This window comes from Drosophila eugracilis, unplaced genomic scaffold, assembly GCF_018153835.1.
Source record: "Drosophila eugracilis isolate 14026-0451.02 unplaced genomic scaffold, ASM1815383v1 contig_2088, whole genome shotgun sequence".
NCBI classification, from domain to species: Eukaryota; Metazoa; Arthropoda; class Insecta; order Diptera; family Drosophilidae; genus Drosophila; species Drosophila eugracilis.
Window position 1 is genome coordinate 3,963,064 of NW_024572964.1, and position 22,543 is coordinate 3,985,606.

The 22,543-nt window shown below is 40.4% G+C and overlaps 1 protein-coding gene across 2 annotated transcripts; it reads left to right on the forward strand.

The window, feature by feature from the left end:
- The first annotated feature begins 681 nt into the window (after window positions 1–681).
- On the forward strand, window positions 682–17,221 carry LOC108108088 (LIM/homeobox protein Awh). 2 transcript variants are annotated; one of them, XM_017215977.2, is made up of 6 exons: window positions 682–1,314; window positions 13,237–13,418; window positions 14,417–14,634; window positions 15,467–15,700; window positions 15,935–16,060; window positions 16,178–17,221. In XM_017215977.2, the coding sequence occupies exons 1-6, from the start codon at window positions 1,309–1,311 to the stop codon at window positions 16,237–16,239; spliced, it is 828 nt and encodes a 275-aa protein (XP_017071466.1). In that variant the 5' UTR covers window positions 682–1,308; the 3' UTR covers window positions 16,240–17,221. The 2 variants fall into 2 exon arrangements, with proteins under 2 accessions (XP_017071466.1, XP_017071468.1); XM_017215979.2 differs by having other exon boundaries at window positions 15,467–15,688.
- Window positions 17,222–22,543: the final 5,322 nt, after the last annotated feature.

Genomic DNA, 22,543 nt, shown 5'->3' on the forward strand with positions numbered 1-22,543 from the left:
AGCAGCTAGAGAAGAAACAAAGAAATATTAGCACCAAGAGCAACATTTTTAGTATCAACATCTGAAGAACATTCATTAGAAGCAACAGTAAGCAATGCAACAGCAACAAAACAAACAGCAGCAATGTGAGATGAAACCACAGCCATATCAGTAAAAGTGACACCAAAAGTAGTGACAACAGCAACAGTACCCTTAAGCAACAGCAACATCAGTAGTAAAAGCACATCAATGACAACACCAACACCAGCCCCAAAAAGCCATCAGCAATACGAGAGAAGCTCACAGCAGCAACATCATCGTCAGAGCAACACCCACCCATTTCGACTGGCAATTCCACTCCGATTTCGACTCATTTCAAGTGGCCAAGTTGGCACGCGCCGGCGCACTCAATTGGTGGCAAAGATAACCCACGATGGAAATGCACTCAAAATGGGGGACGCCAGTCCGGAACTCGTTCTCCGGGACAATAGGGGCGTGGCCAGTTGGGCCAATCACCACCATTCCCGTTGCGACGGCGACAGATGTGCGCTCAAAACCAGTTGAGCGGGTTTCCGAGTCGAGTTTCAGCTGAGACTGGTGGTTGTGCAAGTACGGATGGTTTGGTTTCTGTATGGCTTTACCTGTGAGCGTAGTGGTGGTGGTGGCTGTGTCTGTGGGCCATGAGCAGCATATGGAAACCGGGCATGAATCGAAGCAGTTGAGCAGCACAGCACCAGATCCCTGAGCTCGAACCCCGAGCGCCGGCAGTTAACGCAGTGGCCTCGAAGCTGTAACAACATCTCGCGTCCGCTCGATCCGCTCCGCCACGACGACCAAAAACAAAACAGAATCTCTCGTGAAACGCGAAACGCTGCTACATGCTAACGTGTTATCGCGTCCCGCTCATGATAAGGTTCTGCGTGTATGCAATACAATGTCATACTAAAAAAAAGGTGTACGACTATCATCTCCCCGCAACATTCGCCGTCGGCTTAAAAAAGTGAACTGTTATCGAATGTGCTAATCAAATCGAAAATGTTGCAAACGCTTGCAAATTGATCTACATCTCGGATATACGAATTTACACTGGTTATTAATAGCTGTCACAAGAATCGTATTATATAAGCAACCTATATGCAGACGGCGGCTTTCGTGGGACGCTTGACAAACTGATCAAGTCGTCGTCGTCATTATCTTCTATATATATATATATATATATACTTCTACATTCTGGCTGCGATCGGGCTCGATTCCCAGGCTAAAGCTGGCGACAGAATTTTGTGCAAAAGACTTGGATTAAAAACCGCCAAAATTGTGGAGGCAATTAAAATGAAGGTGAGTGTTGGGTTTTTTTTTTATTAACAAGAAAACCAGAAGAGGTAGTTAAGAGGTTAAGCAAACTCTGTGGGATTTTCTTAGCTTGTTCTTATCTTGCGGTTTCCTACGGCAAATGGAATACACAGGGCAGTTTATAAAAGAGAATTTAAATAATTTGAACATTAAAAATGAAATTTGGGAAAAACATGTTTAAACTTACCCTTCTTAGGGTCTAATAACAGGTTTATCTGCTCAGTTTTTAGAGTAACTAAAGAAGCTCTTTAAAGGAAAACTTTGAAGTAAATTGAACTGCTAATAGACCTATAGTTGACCATATATCACCCGTATAGTTATAGCTCAAGAGTCCAGTTTGCACTCCCACCTAAGCCACGTATTTGATTTCCTTTTTAATTGCTGGACATGTAAGTCCGGACCCCGAGTGACCCATAAAGCACTTTTTTTTGTGTATAGTTTCTTGGCCCGCTGCGAGAAAACGCAACAGGCGGCGTTTGATCAACCATTAGGAAGGAGTAAGGGAAAAAAGTGAGCCGGAGCTAAGACAAAAACCAGAGCAAAACAGTTCCAATTCAATTCGAAAAAGCCAGCAGACTATTAGCCGCTGGAAAACGATGAGTTTTCAAAATGCAGACGACACAGAGCGGTGAATATGAAAAGCACACAAATCGCACAGTGGGGTTCCTTTCCCCAAAAAAAAAAAAAAAAAAACACTCGAAAAATAAACCTCACAGCCCACACTTTTATGAGGGAATATATTCGAGTATTGGCTGTGAAATGAAGGCTGATATTGGGATGTATCTGCAACCAAACCCCAAAAAATCATAACCAACTTGGGTTTTTCTACGTTTTTTTCTTCAAGACATTGCATTGATCGTGTCGCCTAGATGAGGTTGCTCAATTCCATGTTCATTCAACAAAACATATAATTTTTTGTTCCAAAGATTTTTGATTTTATTTTATCTCCCGCTTCCCCCCTCGGAAACGTTTAATCCGATTTTTGCACCCGCTGTGCGAGGTTTGTGTGTGTGTGAGCCACCCACAGGATTTTTGAAAAATATTTGCCATGAGTCTGCAGAGAATCGATCATGATTTATGCTCGCCGATGATCGATTTGCCATGGCTTTGTTCAACGAGTATAATTTTCATTACCATAGCAAATTGGACAAGGTGCTGACGCTTATTGCTCTGCGTTATATTTTTAATCGCCCGATTTCTCCAGCTAGAATTCTTTAGATAACTTGTCAAAATGGGGGAAAAAAACAGCGGGGGAGCCGCCGCTTACATCTCAAATCCCAGATAAGCCAAGAAAAAAAAATCAAATGTCAACAGTTCTGAGCCGCCGTCTCGCTGGTCAACAAAAGGGGATTCTCGACCTTTTCTTGACATCATCGATCTTGACCCGCCCCAGATGTTGGTAGATCCCCCCTCTCTATATAGATCCCCCCTACCTCTCTATATCATCCAAATCCAAATCCGAAAATGACGCCACTAGGCGCTGCCTTATGAATATTCAACAATGTATGAGGGGAGATGGAGATGGAGATGGAGATGGAGTCTTTTTTCCCTGCTCTTAGGTAGTCGGAGAAAGAGATATAAAAAAGGCATAAATATTTAAGCGTTTAAATGTCGAATGCCTGCAAAGCAGCTATAAAAAACATTTATACATATTTCAATAAATGATTTTTCATTAATAATTCACAAGAAAATTGAAAGATTGGAAATAAGTAAACCTCCCATAAATACGTTAAAAGTCTTTTTTGTGTGTTATTTTTTTTGTGTAAGAAGTCGTTGACGCCTTCTTCTGCGGTTCGAAATGTTTTCTTTAATTGGCGAGTTGGGCATTTGGAGTTGAAGTGAAGTGGGTTGGATGGGAATTAGTGGGATTAGCTTTTAGATTTGAATATTAATTTATATGGATTTTACGGCTTGGGAAGTTGCTATTCGTAAACTGGAAGTCCTAGTAAGTGTAACTGCAAAGTAACTTTATATCTGAGAAAAGAATGACGAAATCAACTATCTGCGATCTTTAGTGATGACTTAATATAAGATAAAGGGAAATCCCAAGGCATTATAGTACTAAACTACTGAGGAGAAGTAATCTCTGTAAGTTTCTTACCATTATTATTCTCATAAAATCATTTCTAATCACACTTTCAAGATAGTTCCCCTGACTTTTCCTATCTCCCATCTACTTATTAGCTTTGAGTGGTTAACAAAACACCTTTTGAGGATAACACGCCTAACTCCTTTGTCCCATAATCCCGCACAAGAAACCCAGAAAATCAAGAAAAAAGAAAGAAGAGCGCGTGCCTATTGCCAAGATGTGACCAAAACCAGCTGCTTGACCAGCGGTCAGCAGATTTTTCAGCAAGCCCCCTCATAATTGGATAGCCAAACAAAGGACATACTCAAATCCTGTAAGTGTCCTGTGACCAAGCACTCGACGAATATGGCTAATTGTCAACGCTGACAAGAAGTCCACGCCTCGGGTCGCCTTGGAAAAACAAAAGGAAAACAGAAAATGCATCTTGACTTGAGCCAATTGCCCCGATCCGGGACAAAAGACAAACAAATATCACACCTTTGTTTTGGGCCTGCAATATGTGTATACATCGGTACTTGGACAATAGATCCTAGATCCTAGAGTTCCTGGTCAGTTTTTGGGTTGCGCATGCGAAATGCTGGCGGAGATCTTCGGAAGACGTGTCAAAATCCCAGCAGCATTTTTAGCAGGTAAATGCGAAAAGGGAAAAGTCCCCCTTTTTGGTAATGAAAATCGAATGCAGGAGGCACAAACACACACACACACACACACACACAGAAGAGGACCTAACAAAACCGCACAAAAGAAGGCGAGCGAGCGAGTCGAGTGTCTTCCCATTGTTCGTTCGAGTGCATCCACAAAATAGTCCTTAAAGGACGCTTAGTTGGCCTACAAATGATGCATGGCCCTGTGGGCCCTTGTAAAATTGTAAAATGCCACAAATCATTGCAACTCCTGTCTGCCGGTTGTACCGAAAAAAAAAAAAGATGAGAAACCCAAACCCGCCCCTGGAATTTACGAGCCAACCCCTAACGACAAACCATTCGATTTGATTTCTGGCAAAAAATTCCAATAAATAAAATAAAATGTTCTCTTGCCGGCTTGTCGCCCGAAAATATTCACATTTAATTTGCTTGCCAATTGCAAATTGGCCCAAAAGGAATCGTTTTTGTTTGGGAAACTTCTCTTGGCAGTTACTTAGCAGCTTTAACAGCTTATAAGATTATTTTTAATGGCTTTTAAATATGGAATTTCTACTTTTATCAACCATTTTATTATGTTTTTTGGGCTTAAAATATTTGCTTTTAATTTTCTGACAATTGCAAATGGCCTGAAAAGAGGTCTTCTGTTCCATCTTATCGATGGCATCTACGAACAGTAGCCAAAGTGATTAGTTTTAGGGAAGCGAAACTAGTTTCGAATGTCTTTTCCGTTTGAAACTCACCGCTAAAATCATTCAAAGTCACCTAAATAAATTATCGGCTAGAACTTAAGAGGTGGCCCAAAAACAAAAAAACAAAAATAAAAAAGCAACTTCGAACTTGATTTATTGGCCCACAAAAAAAAAAGGGGGGGATACGAAAATACAATGGCCGAAAGCTGGAGACTGAAATATGAAAATATAATATTTGTAATTTATGCAAAATGCAGATTTGGCTAATTAATTGTGGCCAAAGCTCAATAAAAAATGAGAAATCAAACACGAAATCTCCCTAAAAACTCCGCACAAAGATGAGCTGTAAAAAACGAAGACGAAATCAATAAAAGCTTAAAAAACTTATTGATGTTTAGTGGCTGTGACATGTTGACGAAAAGACAAAAGCATTTTGGGGTTTTCGGTTTCGGATTCACTCGATGCTCGATCTTCAGCTTTATGATGAATGCCTTAAAAATGCGAATCCACAAAAAAAAACCGAAACATTCTCAACCCAAAAAAAAGATACAAGAAAAACGCGTGTCGAAAGCGTTTGAGATACTTGCGGGCGATTTATTAGCGATTTATTAAGAGAGCCGATTTTCTCCCTCTCCTCCCCAGACTTTGAGTTTTGAGTTCTGTTTGCACAACTGCCAGCCGGTAAAATTTATGCAAAAAGAGAAGAAAAATACATCAACACACAGTACAAGGAAAAAATAAAAAAAAAAAAACAAAATAATTTTAAAATGATAAAAAATGGCAAACGAAATGTTTGCCGTACTTCCAGTGCCGAGGGTGGCTACATTCATATTCACTCTGAATTTCCAGCTTGATGCAAATGTTTTTTTATTGAAATTTATTGGCCAACAAATTGCATAGCCACAGGGTGCTCTATTATGCACGGAAACACTATAAGTCGCAGTCGAAATAAATTCGATTGAGATTATCTGTAATTAAGAGTTAATGTGCCCAAACGAGATGGAAACTTAGGAGCAGCCTAATTTAATTTGACATAGTTACAAGCTATTGTATTGCCATGAATATAGATTTGAAGAGATAACAGATCTGTAATCTATTAGGGAAAATATGTCTTTGGGGAAAACTAAATGATGTTTGAAGGGAAAATTAATTTTAATATATAAAAAAAGAGGAAACTCTTAAATATTCATATCTAAACTCAAATAGCAGTTAATCTTAACTAACTTCTGAAATAAAATAATAATTTTAAAGTGCTTATTAATCTTTAGAAACAAGCAGAACCTGACATTAACTTCTCGACACCCATTACCATATAATTCGAGCTTATCAATTCGGTAGACAAAAGCCTGAAACTGTCGCGACATATATAGTATACTATATAGTATAATTTACAAGTTCGTTTCGATTTGAAGACAGCTGCGGAAAGCCGCAAATGATTAAAGCACGAAACAAGTTAAGGAAATTGACCAAAAAGTAGACCCAAAGATAGGCCAGAGGGACCAGAAGCAAATCGAAGAGCCATTTTCAGACTGCCACTGCCACTGCCACTGTCATCTGAATATTTAGTTTAGTTTTTGTTTTTTTTTTTGTTTAACTTCTTGGTTTATTTTTGTGTATTTTTTTGTGTTTTTATTTAGTGTTTTTGGAATGTCGTTGACGCTGGTCGTTCGCTTTGAAATTTAATATCGAAACGTTGTCTATGCAAATGAACATTGCCACCTGTTTATGTTTATGGCCAAGTGGAAATGGCAGCCAAAGAAAAAGAAGAAGAAGCTGGTAAAACGGTATTAGCTGCATAAGTCGGGCGATCTATCAGCCAGCTAGCTATATCCAGAGATCTCTAACTGGCCTTATGGCCTTCTGGCCTTCTTCTCGACTGGATGATCCCCGGTGGTTATTTCATTCCCACTCGTGAGAACGATGCCCCGTATGCAAATCACTTTCCGACCTCAAAAGTCCCGCGCTTCCCCCCGCTCTCTGTTTGAACAAAATAAAATATACAAAAAACTAAAACGAAGAAAGTATTAAAATGAAATTTATCTCGTATGCGAGCAGTCAACAGTTATAATAAAACGCGGCTGGGAGCACACGGGCATACACAAAAAGGCCGGTGTTTGCCAACAGCAACATCCACCGGAATGGCTGTAAAAACTCAACCAGACCAGTCCCAAACCCAAACCCAAACCCAAACCTAAAGAACCCCGAGTAGCCGCCCCAGTACCCAAAACGATACGATCCCGATCCCGATCCGATCCGTTCCGAAACCCCAAGAGATCATCTCGCGTTGAGTTCAGTTTTGTGTTTTGTAGTGTAATAAAGTGCGACATTTTAAGTCGTAGCCGCTCTTTGGGCCATAACTTGTCAACACTGGAATTGTGGGATACTGGGGTACAATGCACTGAGAGAAAATCTCTAAAAAACTTCCTTAAAATGATCTTAATGGTGGGTAAACGTAGGGGTTTTACTAATTAAACAAAACAACCAAAACTTGTTACTGAAAAGTAGTCAGAAAATGTATCTATTTATCATTCTCATTTCTCTCTGTGTATATTACACACCTAATATATCCCCCCGCACCCCCGAATCATCCACCTAAGAGATCAACCAAGGTTTTGTCATCACCAGAATCCCAGAATCAAGAAAAAATATATAAAAAAAAAACGAAAGATATAAAGTGAAATAAAACTTTTTATATATGCATATATAAAGTTTATTTTTTAACACAGCTTTTTTTCCCGTCTCAGCTCTTGGCGTTTTTATAGTCGGCTGTATATTATCTTTAATAGATATTTCATTTGCATTTTAGTTACTTTTTGGCAATTGTCAATTAGCCACTTAGCGACTCAAATTGAAAACTGACAGCTGCAAATCGAAGGGCTTTTCTTTTCGTTATGTTTTTCAAGCTGTTGTCGAGAATATGGGCTCTTTGTTTTTTTGGGCCCCCCATAAAAACGTTGGCGACTTTGGCTCGCAGCCATTTGGCCGTAAAATATTTTACGATGTTACGCCAATGTTAGGCTCACAACTCCCCCTACTATAGTATCCCCCTCTTTGCCCCATAGCATCCGAGAGATGGAACCACCGACGAGTTGTCTGCCATCATAATATTTGCCTAGGCTGAAAGGCCCCACTCTGGCGAAAGGGAGAGGGGAAACTCTGTGTGTTGTGTGTGCGTGTGCGTGTGCGTGTGATGTGCGAATATGTTGTGAAAATTGAATGGCATATGCACATTTTGTCGCCAGTGATAAAATTTAATAACGCTGATAAATTTAGCAAAAACACGCTGGACCATTGACATAAAGCGGTAATTAAGTTTGCCGGAGAGATGCACAAACCAACAGTAACGCGCAGTCGACAGGTTTGCCCAGTGAGGATGCATCGGCTAGGTACAGTAGATAGTCAATAAATGGGAAAAATAGAAAGGAAAATCATTAATTTAACAGTCAGAAAGGATATATAGTAATGATAATGATTTTCGGTTAACTTTTAAACTTATTTACATTTTTCCTAGATTTTTGAAAAATATTTTAAAAAATCCTTTAAACACAAAAATGGCTTAAATGAGGCTTAAAACATATCTTAACTATAAAGAAATATGCAAATCTTATTGGTAGATTATTCTTGTCAGTTTCCTTTAGTCAGTTCCCACTGTATTCCCATAGAAATGCATTCCCTTTTCATTTCTGCTGTCGTTTTTGTTGGCTGCCCAGTTATAGCAGCCCATTAATTTGATTGGATCAATGGGCGCGACAACAGCCAGGGCTATAGACTATATATATATATATATATATAAATATGGAGGAGTATATCGGAGTAAAAGAGCGAAAGAGCTGGACGGCGACATTACCATTAACCGCTTCCCGATGAAATATTTGTAAACATTTAGCCAATTTATGGAGCGTGCTCGTATTATGGATATGGATGCTTTTTATTCCACTTTTTTTTTTTTGTTTTTTTGTGTTTTTTGTATTTTTCGGATTTAGTATTTCGTGGGCGTTTGTTGGCCGTTGGTTCCATTCATAAAGAGCAGTTCGTGTGGCCATTAAATAACAATCAGATACGATGATCCCAACTTAACGCCAAACAAACGCCGACGTGTAAACCTTTTGGTAGTCATATTTTAGCATAATTCAATATATTAAACACAAAGCTAAAAGGCCCACGCACCGCGCTGGATAACACAAAAAAGTAGCTCTAATTAAAAAGCGATACGCCTTTTTCGAAAGTCACCACCCGTCGCAGACCAAAAAATATATATTTATTTGACAGACGCCCGTTGAAAATTTTCATGCCGCATAAATCAGCTAAGAAAAAAAAAGAGTTTACACAATATAAAAAAAAAAATAGAAAAATATTGGAAATAAACCGAGCAGCCTTCGCTGCAATTTGTTGTTGAAAAGCGGCTTAAGTCGAGAGATCGAAAGGCCTTAGGAAAACATTTGCCAAAATCCGTTCAAGTGACAAGTGGCCAAGTGGGCAAGCTGTTGTCATAACTGCTTCGATATCGGCTGAAAAGATATGTCCATTGTGGTTTGTCTGCTATCAAGCGGCTTTTGTTTGGATTTTTTCCCCTATATATATATCAGAGATTTGGGAGCACAACATTCTCACGGTGGATAGTGAAAAGGCAAGGAGATGACAAGTCACAACCGGAGAAACCAATTGAGTGGCCAAGGGCTTTTGTCATCAAACCAACGTTCCATCTATTGATATAGCAATCGATATTGGTACGGTAGTCCCTCTGATGATCGCTCAATTTGCGCAATGACGTGAAAGATTGCTACCAATTCCGGGGGTAATCGATCTTCTAGGTGTGTCCCCCTGCCATATCTTTTCCTTTTCTTCTATTTCCTGATGGTTCCTGAAGATGATATAGTTCTTAACTTTCCCGGCTACCGGTCTGCAGTCTCATTGCATACTATCTTAGAGGCCCTCTTTGAGCACCTTGCCCAAGTAGAGGTATCTGCAGATATCCCTTATGGATGGGGGGGAGGGGGATTATAAAGTTTATTGCATACTCTTCATGTGTCTTTTATAGTTCTGTCTTGGCCTTTTGTTTTTCCCACTTTTATACGACTGCCAGTCGGGGTTATTTACGACATTTCGAGCCAAAAGTTGCAAGGTGCAAGTTTTAAATTGTGGAATTTTTATGAGGGCCACGGTTGGCATAGGGAGTGCTTATATAACACTGGGTATTCATAGCAAATAATAACAATAAAAGGCACACAACTAGCCTCGGTCCCGGTCTCATACATATATATTTTATCGTACATTGCGACCCGCAGAGATCCAGCGAATTCATCATCTTCTATCAGTTCTGAAAATCTTTGCCAGTTCAGTTTGGCTAGATGGGGGTCAGTGGTTTGGGTTTTTTTTATCTATTTTATCAGAAGATAAGGATAAGGATGTTATATAGCTGTCTTTTTCTTTGATTAGTTACAAGAATCTAACTGCAGGATTCCTTAAGTTTCATTAACTCAACTCCTTAAACGTCATTAACTTTATGATAAATCCATCTCCTCGTCATTTTTTGGCCTACTAAAGCCATTTTCCGCACTTTATTCTGTCACCTAGTCGGAAAAGTTTCCACGAGTTCTAAGCCCACAAGAAAACCCATTTGAAATTCATGGACAGATTTATGCAGCTCGCATTGAAATGCACACACAACCGCAGAGGGCTCACGACACTCACGAGTAAATTACAGTCAAATGACATGCTCGCCAAAAATGCCACTTCAAATGTGTCCTTCTAACCGCTCCTTTACCCACCCCTCTCCCCTCTTATTTCTGTCCTTCTGACAACTGACATATTTTCAAAAGTGGGCATAGACATGACAACAACAACAACAACAACAGCAATTGCATGTGTATAACCAACAAGCTGCAGGGAATTCAAAGTGCGATTTCGGGTCCAAGACACTGAGATAAAAGTTGGTTACAAAATATTAATATCTGAAAAAACTTTAGGATTCCTAAAACTTTTCAAAATCTTCAGATTTTTCTGCAATTTGATTTCAGCATCCCTCTGCCTTTAAATACAATCCCAAATCTCAGTCACAAATTTTCCCAAGTGCATTGAAGTCACTGTCTCAGCCTCCGTTTTTGTGTGTTAAAACGGGCGTTGGGAAAACAAATTGCTGAAAACACCCCTTGCACCGCAGACCCTACCCCTGTCCCTAGCCTAGTACCTCCCTGGCCATCTCCCCTCCCCCATTTGCCCTGGCAATATTCGGCCTTGTTGTTGGCTGTGTTTTTCGGGCGCGCAATGTGAAAAGTTAAACGAAAGTGACAGGCGGCGGCGTCAGAGAAGGGGAGGGATGTGGGCCTGGGATTGGGATATGGCAGAGCGCAGGCTCGTCCAGGGAAAATCGGGTGGTTGAGGAGAAGGAGGGGTATGGGTTATGGTTATGGTATATCTATGGGTCGGGAAGGGGGACTTGACTGCCTCGACTACCGCTATTAAACGTGTCACATACACGGCGGAGTTGAAAAGTTAAATGGCAGCGGCTGCGCGTTCGGACGGCCATGTTAGGATGTAGTTATTTCATGTCCACGGAACACGCACAGATACCAGCTCACATGTTGCTCATTTTGATGGTGGCCATGTTGCATATTCCGGCCTCAACCCCCTAAGCCCCCTTTGCCTGAAATGAAAATATAAAAGATACCTAGATACATTTGTATCTGATAGTTTGCGGCCTGTCATAAATTATTCTCATAGATATCTATTACCCATGGGCTGGCTTTTGGCTTTTGGCTTCATTTTTTGTTTTTGTTTTTCCAGTCTGCTCTTCGGCATTGTCTTATTAATTGCCTTAGTCGCAAATGGCGGGCCCTTTGATCGGTCTATAGTCACGGCCAAAAAGGTTTTATCTCGTATTTATTTGTATTTATTTTCCGGCGGCAACAGAAGAAACGAAACGAATTCGTCAGCTAAGTTAACAACAAGTTGCCATAAGTTAAACGGCAATTATTTGCGCCTGCAATTGTTTTCTTAACAACAACACAGAAAATAGGAATTTCCCTGCCATTTTTTGATTAATGGAAAAAGAAAAACTTCGATTCGCATTTCTCCGGCTGCTCTTTTTTTTATTAATGAATGAAAAGTACTTAAGCGAAAGGCCGGTCATTAATTAAATGTTTCAAGTACTGCATTCGATTCTTTTTTTTTATGGATATTAACGTTCCACTCGGAAATTGCACATCATAATCAACAATAACCAGATCGGGCGATTGAAATGTTTTTTCAATCAAAGGGGAGATAATGAGAAGGCATTAACAAGGCCTGCAGTGTTATGGGAGTTATGGGAGATGGGTTAAATAAATTATTTGTGAGTGAAAAATGTTAAGTTAAAAATCCTTCATATAATACTTTTTGATATTTAACATTTAGAAATAAAATTGTTAACAAAAATCACATTTTAAGTATCTAAAAACGACTTGGTTTTATCTCCCTGTTTTTCATTTATCTTTTAAGTGATTTATTTAGACATTTCGATTAATGGCTTTATAATTTAAAGCGTTTTAGTTAAGAGAATAAATTATTTGAGTTGTAAATACTTTATGGCTGTACATTTTTAAAACAATTACAAGCAGCCTTATTTATGGTTTCAGCTTAAAGCAACTTCAGCTTCATTTTGGCACCTCCACCTCTCATCTACTGACTTCAACTTCACTTAAAACAAAATATAGCTTCATAGCTCAACTTAAATTATTACCAAAAGCCTTTTAATTACACATTTGCCAACAACAATACTGCATATTTTCAAAATAAAATGCAGATCTCTGCAGCTGTCAAGATATTTGCTGAGATCAACACCTCGCTGTTAGCACTAAAAAATCAATCTAAATAATTCCCTTTAGATTACTTTTCGTTTCGGTGTCTGCTTTTTGTACTTTATGAAACGCAATAAAATTTGTTTGAAACACTCATTTAAAGCGGCGTAACATGCAGGCGAAACATTGAATATTCATTAGATCGATCTGCGGATTGGGTCGATAAATTTCACATTTCGTGGACTTCGGAGTGAAGCAGTTGCCGTCGCATCAGCACCAGCACCAATAACAGCAACAACAATTAGCATAACATTTTAAAATTTATGGTTCAATTTTGAAAAAGAGCGAAACAATCGTAAAGCGAATGAAACTCGTCTTTTGTGCTGGCCATTGAAATTTGTGTTTAATATACATAAGTTAAATGCTGCAGCTAAGAAATAAAACAGAAGCCGCCGGGACATTTGCCAGATTTATTGAACGATTTCATTTGAAGGCACAACAAAAGAAGAAACAAATCCGACGCGGGCGCTACGATTTCAGATCAGAGATCAGAAATCAGAGATCTCTTTTTTCTTTATAGTATATATAACCGATCCGGTTCTCAGATGTGTGATAGCAAAATAAAAAAAAAGAATCAACGGAATTTGCATAGAAAACTTGTCTTCTTTCCCATTGCCTAAATCTCTGCTCTTTTCTTGTTTATTTTGCAGACTGAGCTGCGTTCCTGCGCAGCGTGTGGGGAACCCATCTCGGATCGGTTCTTCCTGGAGGTAGGCGGCTGCTCCTGGCACGCCCACTGCCTGCGATGCTGCATGTGCATGTGCCCCCTGGACCGCCAGCAGTCCTGCTTCATCCGGGAGCGACAGGTGTACTGCAAGGCCGACTACAGCAAGTGAGTATCATTGATTATCTAAGAGATAGTATTTAGTATGGGAAATTGGAGCTTAAAGGGTCAGATGTCAGATCTTAATAAGATTAACCAAACTTCTGGGGATGATCTTTGATGATTTTATAATTTTTTCTTATAAATATTTATACTTTTCCCCCTATATTAACACCCCAAAAGCCATCTGCCCTTTCCAAATAAACTGCCCAATTGAACTTTCGAAAATTCCAATTGATTTTCCAACTCGATTGTGTATGTGGACAAGTGTTTTCCGAATAGTTTCCCACACATCTTGGGTTAATTGTAATTGTAACAATTCGACAGCGTTTGCGACTTAATCCATAAAGTCAACAGCGGCAAAGATGCGGCCAAAACGTAACGAAATGAAAACTTTACGGGCGAGAATGCAAGTTGCAAGCCAAAGTATCTGGCAGATACAAAAAAAAAAGAAAAAACAGAGAAAAAAAAGGCAAGGGGAAAACGTAGGAAAACGGTGTCGACGTCGAACCAAATGAAAATAAACAAACAGACGCGCCGTGAGATGCTGTAAAAATATTTATTTTTCAAGTTAAGAATTTTAAGTGTGCATTGCCCGATGGAGACATCATCCCAGCATCCCAACATCCCATCTGAACCCATCTCCGAGAAAACCCATCCACATCCGAGTCATGCTCTGGCCATACATTGTTGTGGCTGTTGTAAAAATAAGCTTAAAAGCTAACAATAAGCCACCGAAAGTTGCCGACTCATTTGGAAAAACGTTCGCCAGGGCAACCACTTCCGCTTGGAAAGCGCTCTCTGCCGCATACAGGAAAATATGGTACTTAACCGTATCGGCTTAACAAAGATGCCTCTGTTTTCCATTTTGATTTTCTTTGAGATTGAAAAGCTATACCGAACTGCCTATCATATCATTAAGGCTATACTTTAATAGTAACTAATACTAACCAATATCTTTAGCTTATAAACCCAACTAATTAATATTTCCTTTACCTTAATTACAGAAATTTCGGCGCCAAGTGCTCGAAGTGCTGTCGCGGCATCTCCGCCTCGGATTGGGTGCGTCGGGCGAGGGAGCTGGTCTTCCATTTAGCCTGCTTCGCCTGCGATCAGTGTGGACGCCAGTTGTCCACCGGCGAGCAGTTCGCCCTCATGGATGACCGGGTGCTCTGCAAGGCTCATTATCTGGAGACGGTCGAGGGTGGCACCACATCGAGTGACGGTTAGTATTTTCACTAAGATTTTGACTTTAAACTACAACAAAACTGAGGGGCATAAAAACAAGCTGCAAAACATGCTGCACGCTTCGATGGCAGAACGGCTGCCAATTCGGGACGCTCCACTGTGAATGGTACAGTGAAGCTGCGCTTTGCTGCGCTGCGGCTGAAGCTAAGCGCCAGCCAGTCGCCACTGACGAAATCGTGTCACACTCGTAAAAAACTACTCTCCAGTTGTGTTTTTCATTTTTTTCCCTCACTTTTTTTTTTTGGTTTTCTGAGGCGACGTGATCGGCTTGTGAATGTCGTAGCCCCATCTAGAGACCCCCCTCTAAAAAAACCCCATCTCCTTCCTGGAGGAGACCACCGTGTCCGGTCACAGTGGCCACATAAAGCATGGCAGCAGCAGCTCTATAAACCATAAACACTTTTTGACGTTTTCAATTTGGCCGACTGTCAAAATGCTTTTAGACCAGGCCTAGACCAGTCGCCGCGAAAGACCTTTAAAGGCTTATACGCACTTGAGACTTGAGAGAGTTCCCTTTTTTTGGGTTATAAAAATGTTAAATTATATTTATTTCGATTTTTCTTAATGCTAAAAATGAAATTTTATTCTAAAAACGAAGTTTTTGGTCTAGAAAAGGTTTTTATGAGTTTTTGAGTAGTTTTTAAGATATTAAAGGCAAAAACATATAATAAAAATATTAAAAAAATATGTTAAGTACTAAGATACCCTGCTTAAAAACATAACAACTTAAAGACCTAGAACACCAGTGTCTGGCCTACGATTTCCGATTAAGTTTCTGATTTATTTTTGTATTATTTTTACCATTTCAGAGGGCTGTGACGGCGATGGTTATCACAAGAGCAAGACGAAACGGGTGCGAACCACCTTCACCGAGGAGCAGTTGCAAGTGCTGCAGGCGAACTTTCAGATTGACAGTAATCCGGATGGCCAGGATCTGGAGCGTATTGCCTCGGTGACCGGTCTCAGCAAGCGTGTGACGCAAGTTTGGTTCCAGAATTCTCGAGCGCGTCAGAAAAAACACATACATGCTGGTAAGAATAAAAGTAAGTAGTGGATTAGTGCCGCATGCCTCCTGCTCCTGTTCCTCTTCCTTCTCCATCTCCATCCTGAAGATCCTCTCTAGAGTATCCCTTAAAAGTAGAACTCAACCATCAACCAGTAGAATCAGTTTTTTGTCACTTTATACCCCCAAATGAAAACCTCACAAGCTGCTAACACCAGTACTTACAATTTCTTCTGTTTTTTTTCTACTTTCAACAAACGATTTTTGATTGCAGTACGCGAACCGGAAGGAAGCTCATTTGCGCGTCATATTAACCTGCAGTTAACGTATTCATTTCAGAATAACGCACAGACCCCAATGCATATGAACGGCTCTAAAGCGGGTCTATACCCGACTCATGGTAAGTTGTAGAAAGAAGATTCTTAGCTAAGATAAGATAGTTTTTATAGTCACAAAAAGCATTAACATCTCTAAGACACTAACCTAATAACTTTATACCTATTTCCTCTCCTTTTAGAATCCTCCATGGATGAATTGTCGCAGGACTCCAGTGTGCATTGTATGCCCAGCGAGGTGTGACTGGAGCAATCCTCGCCAGCTCGGACACACCGCTAGCTGGCCACCCACAAAACGTCCTTTCCTAGTCAAAATTTTATATAAATGCGTCCACACAAAAGCAGTCTCACAAGAGGAGAATCAATCTAGAAAAAAAAATAAAACAAATCATAAAAGAAAATCTAAAACCCATCATACAAAGAAGTCCCAGTTTTTTAGGCTTTGAGCAACCCATCGCCATCTCATCAAAAAGACACAGCAAACAGCAAACAGCAAACAGAGAAACAAACATTCCTGCATTGTAGTGTAAGAAGCTGCAGCTTAGTTAATTTAATTTAAATGAAATTTAAATTTAATTTAGTTTAATGTTCGGTAATCGATAAGTGTTTCCCCATCACTCGAACCCCAAGATTGATAACTGCTTGCCAAGGCTCCTGTAATATATTTATGCGTATGCCTAATCATTGTCGTATACCTACCATGAGAAACGTTGTTATTGTTTATTTTCTTGTTTTCTAAATGTATAAAAATCTATATAAAATATATATATATATATATATATATATAAAAAGATTTAGATCTATAGTCGTATCCTAAACTTAGCTGGCCAGGCAATTTGTATATAGTAATGATAGCCGAAATTGATAAGCAACGCAGAAAACATTCAAAACTAACATTTAGTTAACACAAATTATAAAAATACAATTAAAGATGAACCGAAATCAATTAAAAAAAAATGACAAAAAAAACAAATTAAAGAGAAAAAAACTTTTTCAAAAACAAATATGAATGGTGTTGTTAATTAAGTTGGATTGAAAGTGATTAACTTTTGGGTTAATCAGGGAAATGATTAACTTCATTTGGACTTGTTTAAGTTAGTAGTGGGAATAATTAAGCTTATTAAAAAGGTGGTTTCAAGCTGATAAAGATAGCTAATAGGGGTGATAAAGTAACGTGATTATTAATGAAGTTATTGCAATGAATAATTCTTAATGGTTTTTAACTTTTTGATAAACAAATTTGGGTAAGAACTTATATCTTTCTATATTCCAGCCTAAATGCTGTAATAGGAGGTCTTTCTTTGTTTTAACTTTATTTATCTTAAAGAAGATCTTCTCTTAATACCTTAATTTCTATCAATTTCAACATTTGCTAATGCCAAACGATCTCTTTGGGCAACACTCGAAGAGTAGACTTCCGGTGCAGTTCGATCATCAACCTGTGCCCAACCAGCATCTGCCGCAGACAGTGTGACGACGAGTTTGGAGCTGGAGATGATCGAAAAGATCATGGAGACCACCACATCCACATGGTTTATGGCCACTCGAGCTGCCAGTCATGTGGCTGGATTCTAGTGTTGCACTTCAGGTTCCGAGCTAAGTGCATCGAGAGAGAACCGAAGGCATTAATTGAATTATAAGCCTAGATTATGCAGAGGTTTCCTGCCAGCCAGCTGTTCGGATAAAGCAATTTGTGTGGAAGATCATTGCGATGATCATGCTTATTGGTATCGAGAGTGGTTAAAGGGATTCGGGATTGGGATTGGGAATGGGCATGACTGGGCAGGCTGTGGGTACTGCACTTGTTTGTAATTCCTGTTGTTGGTTTATAATTGTGCGATCGCATTGCAGACGAAAAGGGCTTTCCATAGCACGTTACAAAAATATCAACAAATCGTCATCATTAATAATGATCACTCCGGGCTATGCTTGCCAATGCACTGAGAGAAATCAGCAAAGAATTCGGGGTTTTAAAAAGGTTTCGGAAGAAAACAAAGTTGTATTCATTTTTCTTGGTATCTGCCTGAAATTTTCTTTTTAAGTTAAAAGTTTCTATAATTTTTCTTTCAGTGCATATATTTTAAGTACTTTTTTTATAGTGTTTGTGTGTGTGTGTGTTTATTTTTCGGGCTGCCCGGTTCATTTGTCAAATTTCACCGCGCCCCCAAGTGATCCCCGGGAGATATATCTCGAGATCTGTTGGTCGGATCGGATCTCGTGTTGTTGCCGTTGTTATTTGAGCAAACATTCAACACTTGAGCCGAGAGATTTTCGTGGCCAGGTCCAACAACTCAATTCCCAGAGGCCCCTGCCCCTGCCCCTTCCTCTGCTCCTGCCCCTTTAACCCTCCTTCGCTGCGGCAATGAAATTATGAATGATGTGATACTTTTGCCATTGAGATGTTTTCACAGTCGCGGGGCCCATGACATGCCCCGGCCATATCTTATTTGCTATATCTACATCGCCTGCGAGATTGGAAACTGGCAACTCAAGTTGTTGTTGTTGTTGTTGTTGTTGTTGGTAGTGGCTTGTTGTTGGTTGCTGGTTTCTGGTTGCCAGTTAAGAAGTTAACCCATTCCCCCCAGCCAAAGTTGCTGCCGTGTTTGTGTTATTTCTGCTGGAAATGAGCGATCGCGTGCAATAATTTGTAGACGACTTTGCCGGCCAAGGAGACTCTCTGGCTCTTTCTTCTGTGGCCACAATCCAGAATCCAGAATCGAGTAACCAGAATCCGTATTCAGAATCCGTTCCTGTTGCTGCACATGCTGCACATCATTTTTCAAAATCATTCAAACACTTGTTAAATATTTTCTTAACCGATTGATGATGATTGTGACTCGCCGAGGTAGAGAGAATCATCATCATCATCCTGCTACAAACTTATTTGTGTTTATCAATAGACTTGGTCTGAAAAAAGGTCCGAAGTCTCGGAACTTCGATCTCTGTTTCGGTATCTGTGCAGAGGAAACAAGTTTATATAAGGAAGTTTATTAAAAATTTAAGGAAATATTCCAGGATTTATCTAAGTTTTCTAAAAATATTCCACTTTTATCAACATTTTTAGTTTATCATAGATTTTTCTTCGATTTTTATGCCTTTCCTTCCTGATAAGATGTGATAAAATGCTATAAATTGTAATAATTAATATCGATCGATTTTTCCCTAAGTGTACCCGTCAAAGGCATTGACTTATTACGATTTTGTTGGCCTTTTCACATCCACGCTGGCCCGCTGAAATTAATTGATATCTGTGGTATGCGCTTTGTTGGACTTTGATGAGAGGCGGCCCTCAGTCTTCGCCTTTCCAGGTCTTCGAAGCTACATACGTTTCCAGTCTTCTGGCCACTTTGGGCACTGATGATCGATTACAGAACGTGCCGGAGTCGTGTCGAGTGGCCATTGAAAATGGGGTCAAGAGTGGGGATGCCATTCGGTGATTGGGTATGCAAATTTCCAGCAGATGCAATAAGCATTGTAATTCCTGGCCATTGGCCCATCATCACATCTCAACTCTTACTCCATCTCCATCTGCAGCTTCATCACCTCGCTGGATCATCATCATCCATCCGTCGAGGAGGTCCCGGCAAAAGTCCGACAAAGGGAGCCCGCTCCTTTCAACACTTTTGAACACTTTCGACACCGAAGACCAACCTCATCGATTCCGAATCCCGAACTCTCCATGTGCGTGTGACTCACGCCGCTTGGCATTTTAATTGATTTTGGGGGGCGCAAAAATCTTGTGCCAAAATCCTCACCGTCACCACATGACCCGCTGGCACACGTTCTATGGAATGGCAGAGGCAGAGGCGTCCGGTTACCTCTCCTCCCAGGGGATTAGTTCTGCTTGAAAGTTAAGAAAAAGGATTTTAAATCAGAAAGAATGAGTGTGACAGTTACTATCTGTTACTACTGCTAGGTTAAGGTTAGGTTAAGGATCATATAAAATGGTTCATCTTCTTATCAATTTTTAATCTTTAACCTTTTGCTTCATAAACCTCATCTAAGCAAGATGTACCTAACTATTACCCATACTAAAACCCCCTTTTCCAAGCCTCTGCACTGAAAGTCAGGCACGTACGAAAAGCGCTGCTCAGCTAGGAGCTGGAATGGGACATTCATCATGCTGCACTGCCAACTCCCTGACTCTTTGAATCCGATTCCGAATCTGACTGCCTGCGTAGGCGTTACTGGTGGTCAACAACTCCTCCTCCTCCTCCTGCTCCTGCTCCTCCTCCTTGTTTTCCCTCCGCCGTGTTTACCTTCATTGGGCGTTGGAGCACGTAAAAATGTAACACCAACTGGCTGGATACATCGAGGAGATGGAGCAGGCAGGAGGAGTGAGGGCATCGACAACTTACGCACATCTGAGCTGGCTTTTTGGTTAATTATTAGCTGAATGAGGTAGATTTACCACCCTAAGAATGATTTTTGTAGCTATCAAGTCAGAAAAAGCCAATTTTCTGAAGAGAAAAGACACAACTTAAACTTAAAGTAGCCATTAAACTTTTATAATATTAATAAAAAGCCATTATCTTATATAAAATATCTTAATTTATAAACCAGCTTACCAGTTTCCTTTATCAGCTCTCATCACTGCCTGGCCTGGTGCTCCTGTTCAATCGACTGGTTCATTCGGAGGCCAAGTCCAATTTCCATTGGCCTGGCGGAGTGGATGCGAATCCCTTGCCCTTTGCCTTTGCCTTTGCTGGCCACCGAGTTTGCTTAACTTAAGTTAACTGTGCGCGCACAGGACACCCAGCTGTGGTCGCCAGGCCAACAAGCCGTCGGTGGTGGCTGCTGTTGCTGTTGCTGCCGCCGCTGGTTCTGCTGCTCCTGAAGCTGCAACACAAACAGCAACGGCAGCAACACCAGGGACAAGCAGCAACATGGGCAGCGACAACGCAAGCGACTCCTTCTTGCCTCCCGACTACGCCGACAACTTTGCCAGTACACCTCAATGTTTGTGCAAGCAACATTCGCATGCAAGTCAGCAAAGTTTGCATTGACACGCAGCAGCAGCAACAGCAGCAGCAGAAGCAGCAACAGCAGCACCACTGAATTTGCATAAAGGTGAGGGATGGTCAGGTGAAAAGGGGTTTCAAACTGCTCTCCTGGTGTCATGGTGCCCAAAAAACCAGACAAACGCCAAGTGCACAGCATGGCAAACGAGGAGGAAGGAGGCCCAGTTGCTGCCCATGATGAAGATGGACGTGTTGCTGGTGGCTTCCCATCAGCAACAGCAGCAACAGCAGCAACAACAGCAGCCCCATTAGGCCGCACATAAACTGCATGCAATGAAATTCACTCCTGCGGCGTGGCCATGTTGCTACTGCACTGAAGTTGCTGCTGTGTCTGACTTATGGCAATTGCCAATGCAACATTTGTTGCTGGCGGGAAGGCCGCCGTTAAGGATGGGGGCGTGACCCAGCCACTCAGCAATCTCTTCTCAAATATAAAGGGAAATATTTAAAAGCCAATTACGACGCCCGCCAAACAATGTCCGTTAAATAAATGGTAAATACTACTTACTACTTACTACTAACTACTTATTACTTACTACTTACTACTTACTACTTACTACTTACTACTTATTACTTACTACTAACTACTTAAATATTTAAAGACAAACAAAAATCTTCTAAGCTGTGTGGCACGATGGCTGGCTGTTTGTCAAATAAGTAAGTACATTAGTGGGAAATGATTTACTAATTGTGTATTTTTCAGGAAAAATGGGAAAACACTTTCACAGGGCCTGAAAAGGTGTTCGTATCCTAAAAGTTGATACTTCTTCTCCTTTGTAAGTACAAAAACTTTCTATAAAGTTAGAAATCAAAGTTCTGGGAGCTTTAATCACATTTTAAATATTTAAAATGGTTAAAATCTATCAAAGGTATACGGAAAATTGTATTTCCTCCAAACCAATCCTTCAGTTTATCGCCTTGATTCACCACCATTCCCATTTAACCTCGTGATTGGTCACGCTACAGATTCAATCACGCGATAATCTCGAATTGGTGCTGCAGTTCCTGTTGTTTTTAGTCTCGGGATGGCAATTTTTTTATTTCACTTACCCCCCGCAAACATTTGTTTCAACACGTACGCGCAAATGAGTTTACAAGGTGCGATATTCATGTTGCTGCTGCGTCTTTGGGCCGAGATGTTGCTGCTGCTGCTACGGCTGCTTCTGCTGCTGCTGCTGCTGCTGCTTGTCAATATTTACTATGCAACATGTTGCCGCCAAGTACAGAACTTGGCTAATCGTATTTTAGCCATTTTATGTATATTAATAGCTGAGCGACAGTAAAAAGTTTGTGCCCCTCATGTGCTGCCTCATTTCTCGTTCTTTTATTTTCAGTGCCTTTGCCTTTTAGTATAATTTTAATTAACGCATTCGATGATGTTGCTGTTGTTGTCGTCTCCTGCTGTTGCTGTTGCTGTTGCTGCTGCCGCTGCTGTCGTTGTCTTTTTGGCCAACATGCTAAAAGGTGTTAATTGGCGAAATTTCCATGTAGAGCTTAACCAAAAACAGAACTCAGGGGAGCAGAAAG

Bases quoted from the DNA above. Each gene is read 5' to 3' on its own strand.
- LOC108108088 (XM_017215977.2), top strand. The intron at 14,635-15,466 runs GTTAGTATTTTC...TTACCATTTCAG, and splicing joins TGGCACCACATCGAGTGACG to AGGGCTGTGACGGCGATGGT. The intron at 16,061-16,177 runs GTAAGTTGTAGA...CTCTCCTTTTAG, and splicing joins GGGTCTATACCCGACTCATG to AATCCTCCATGGATGAATTG.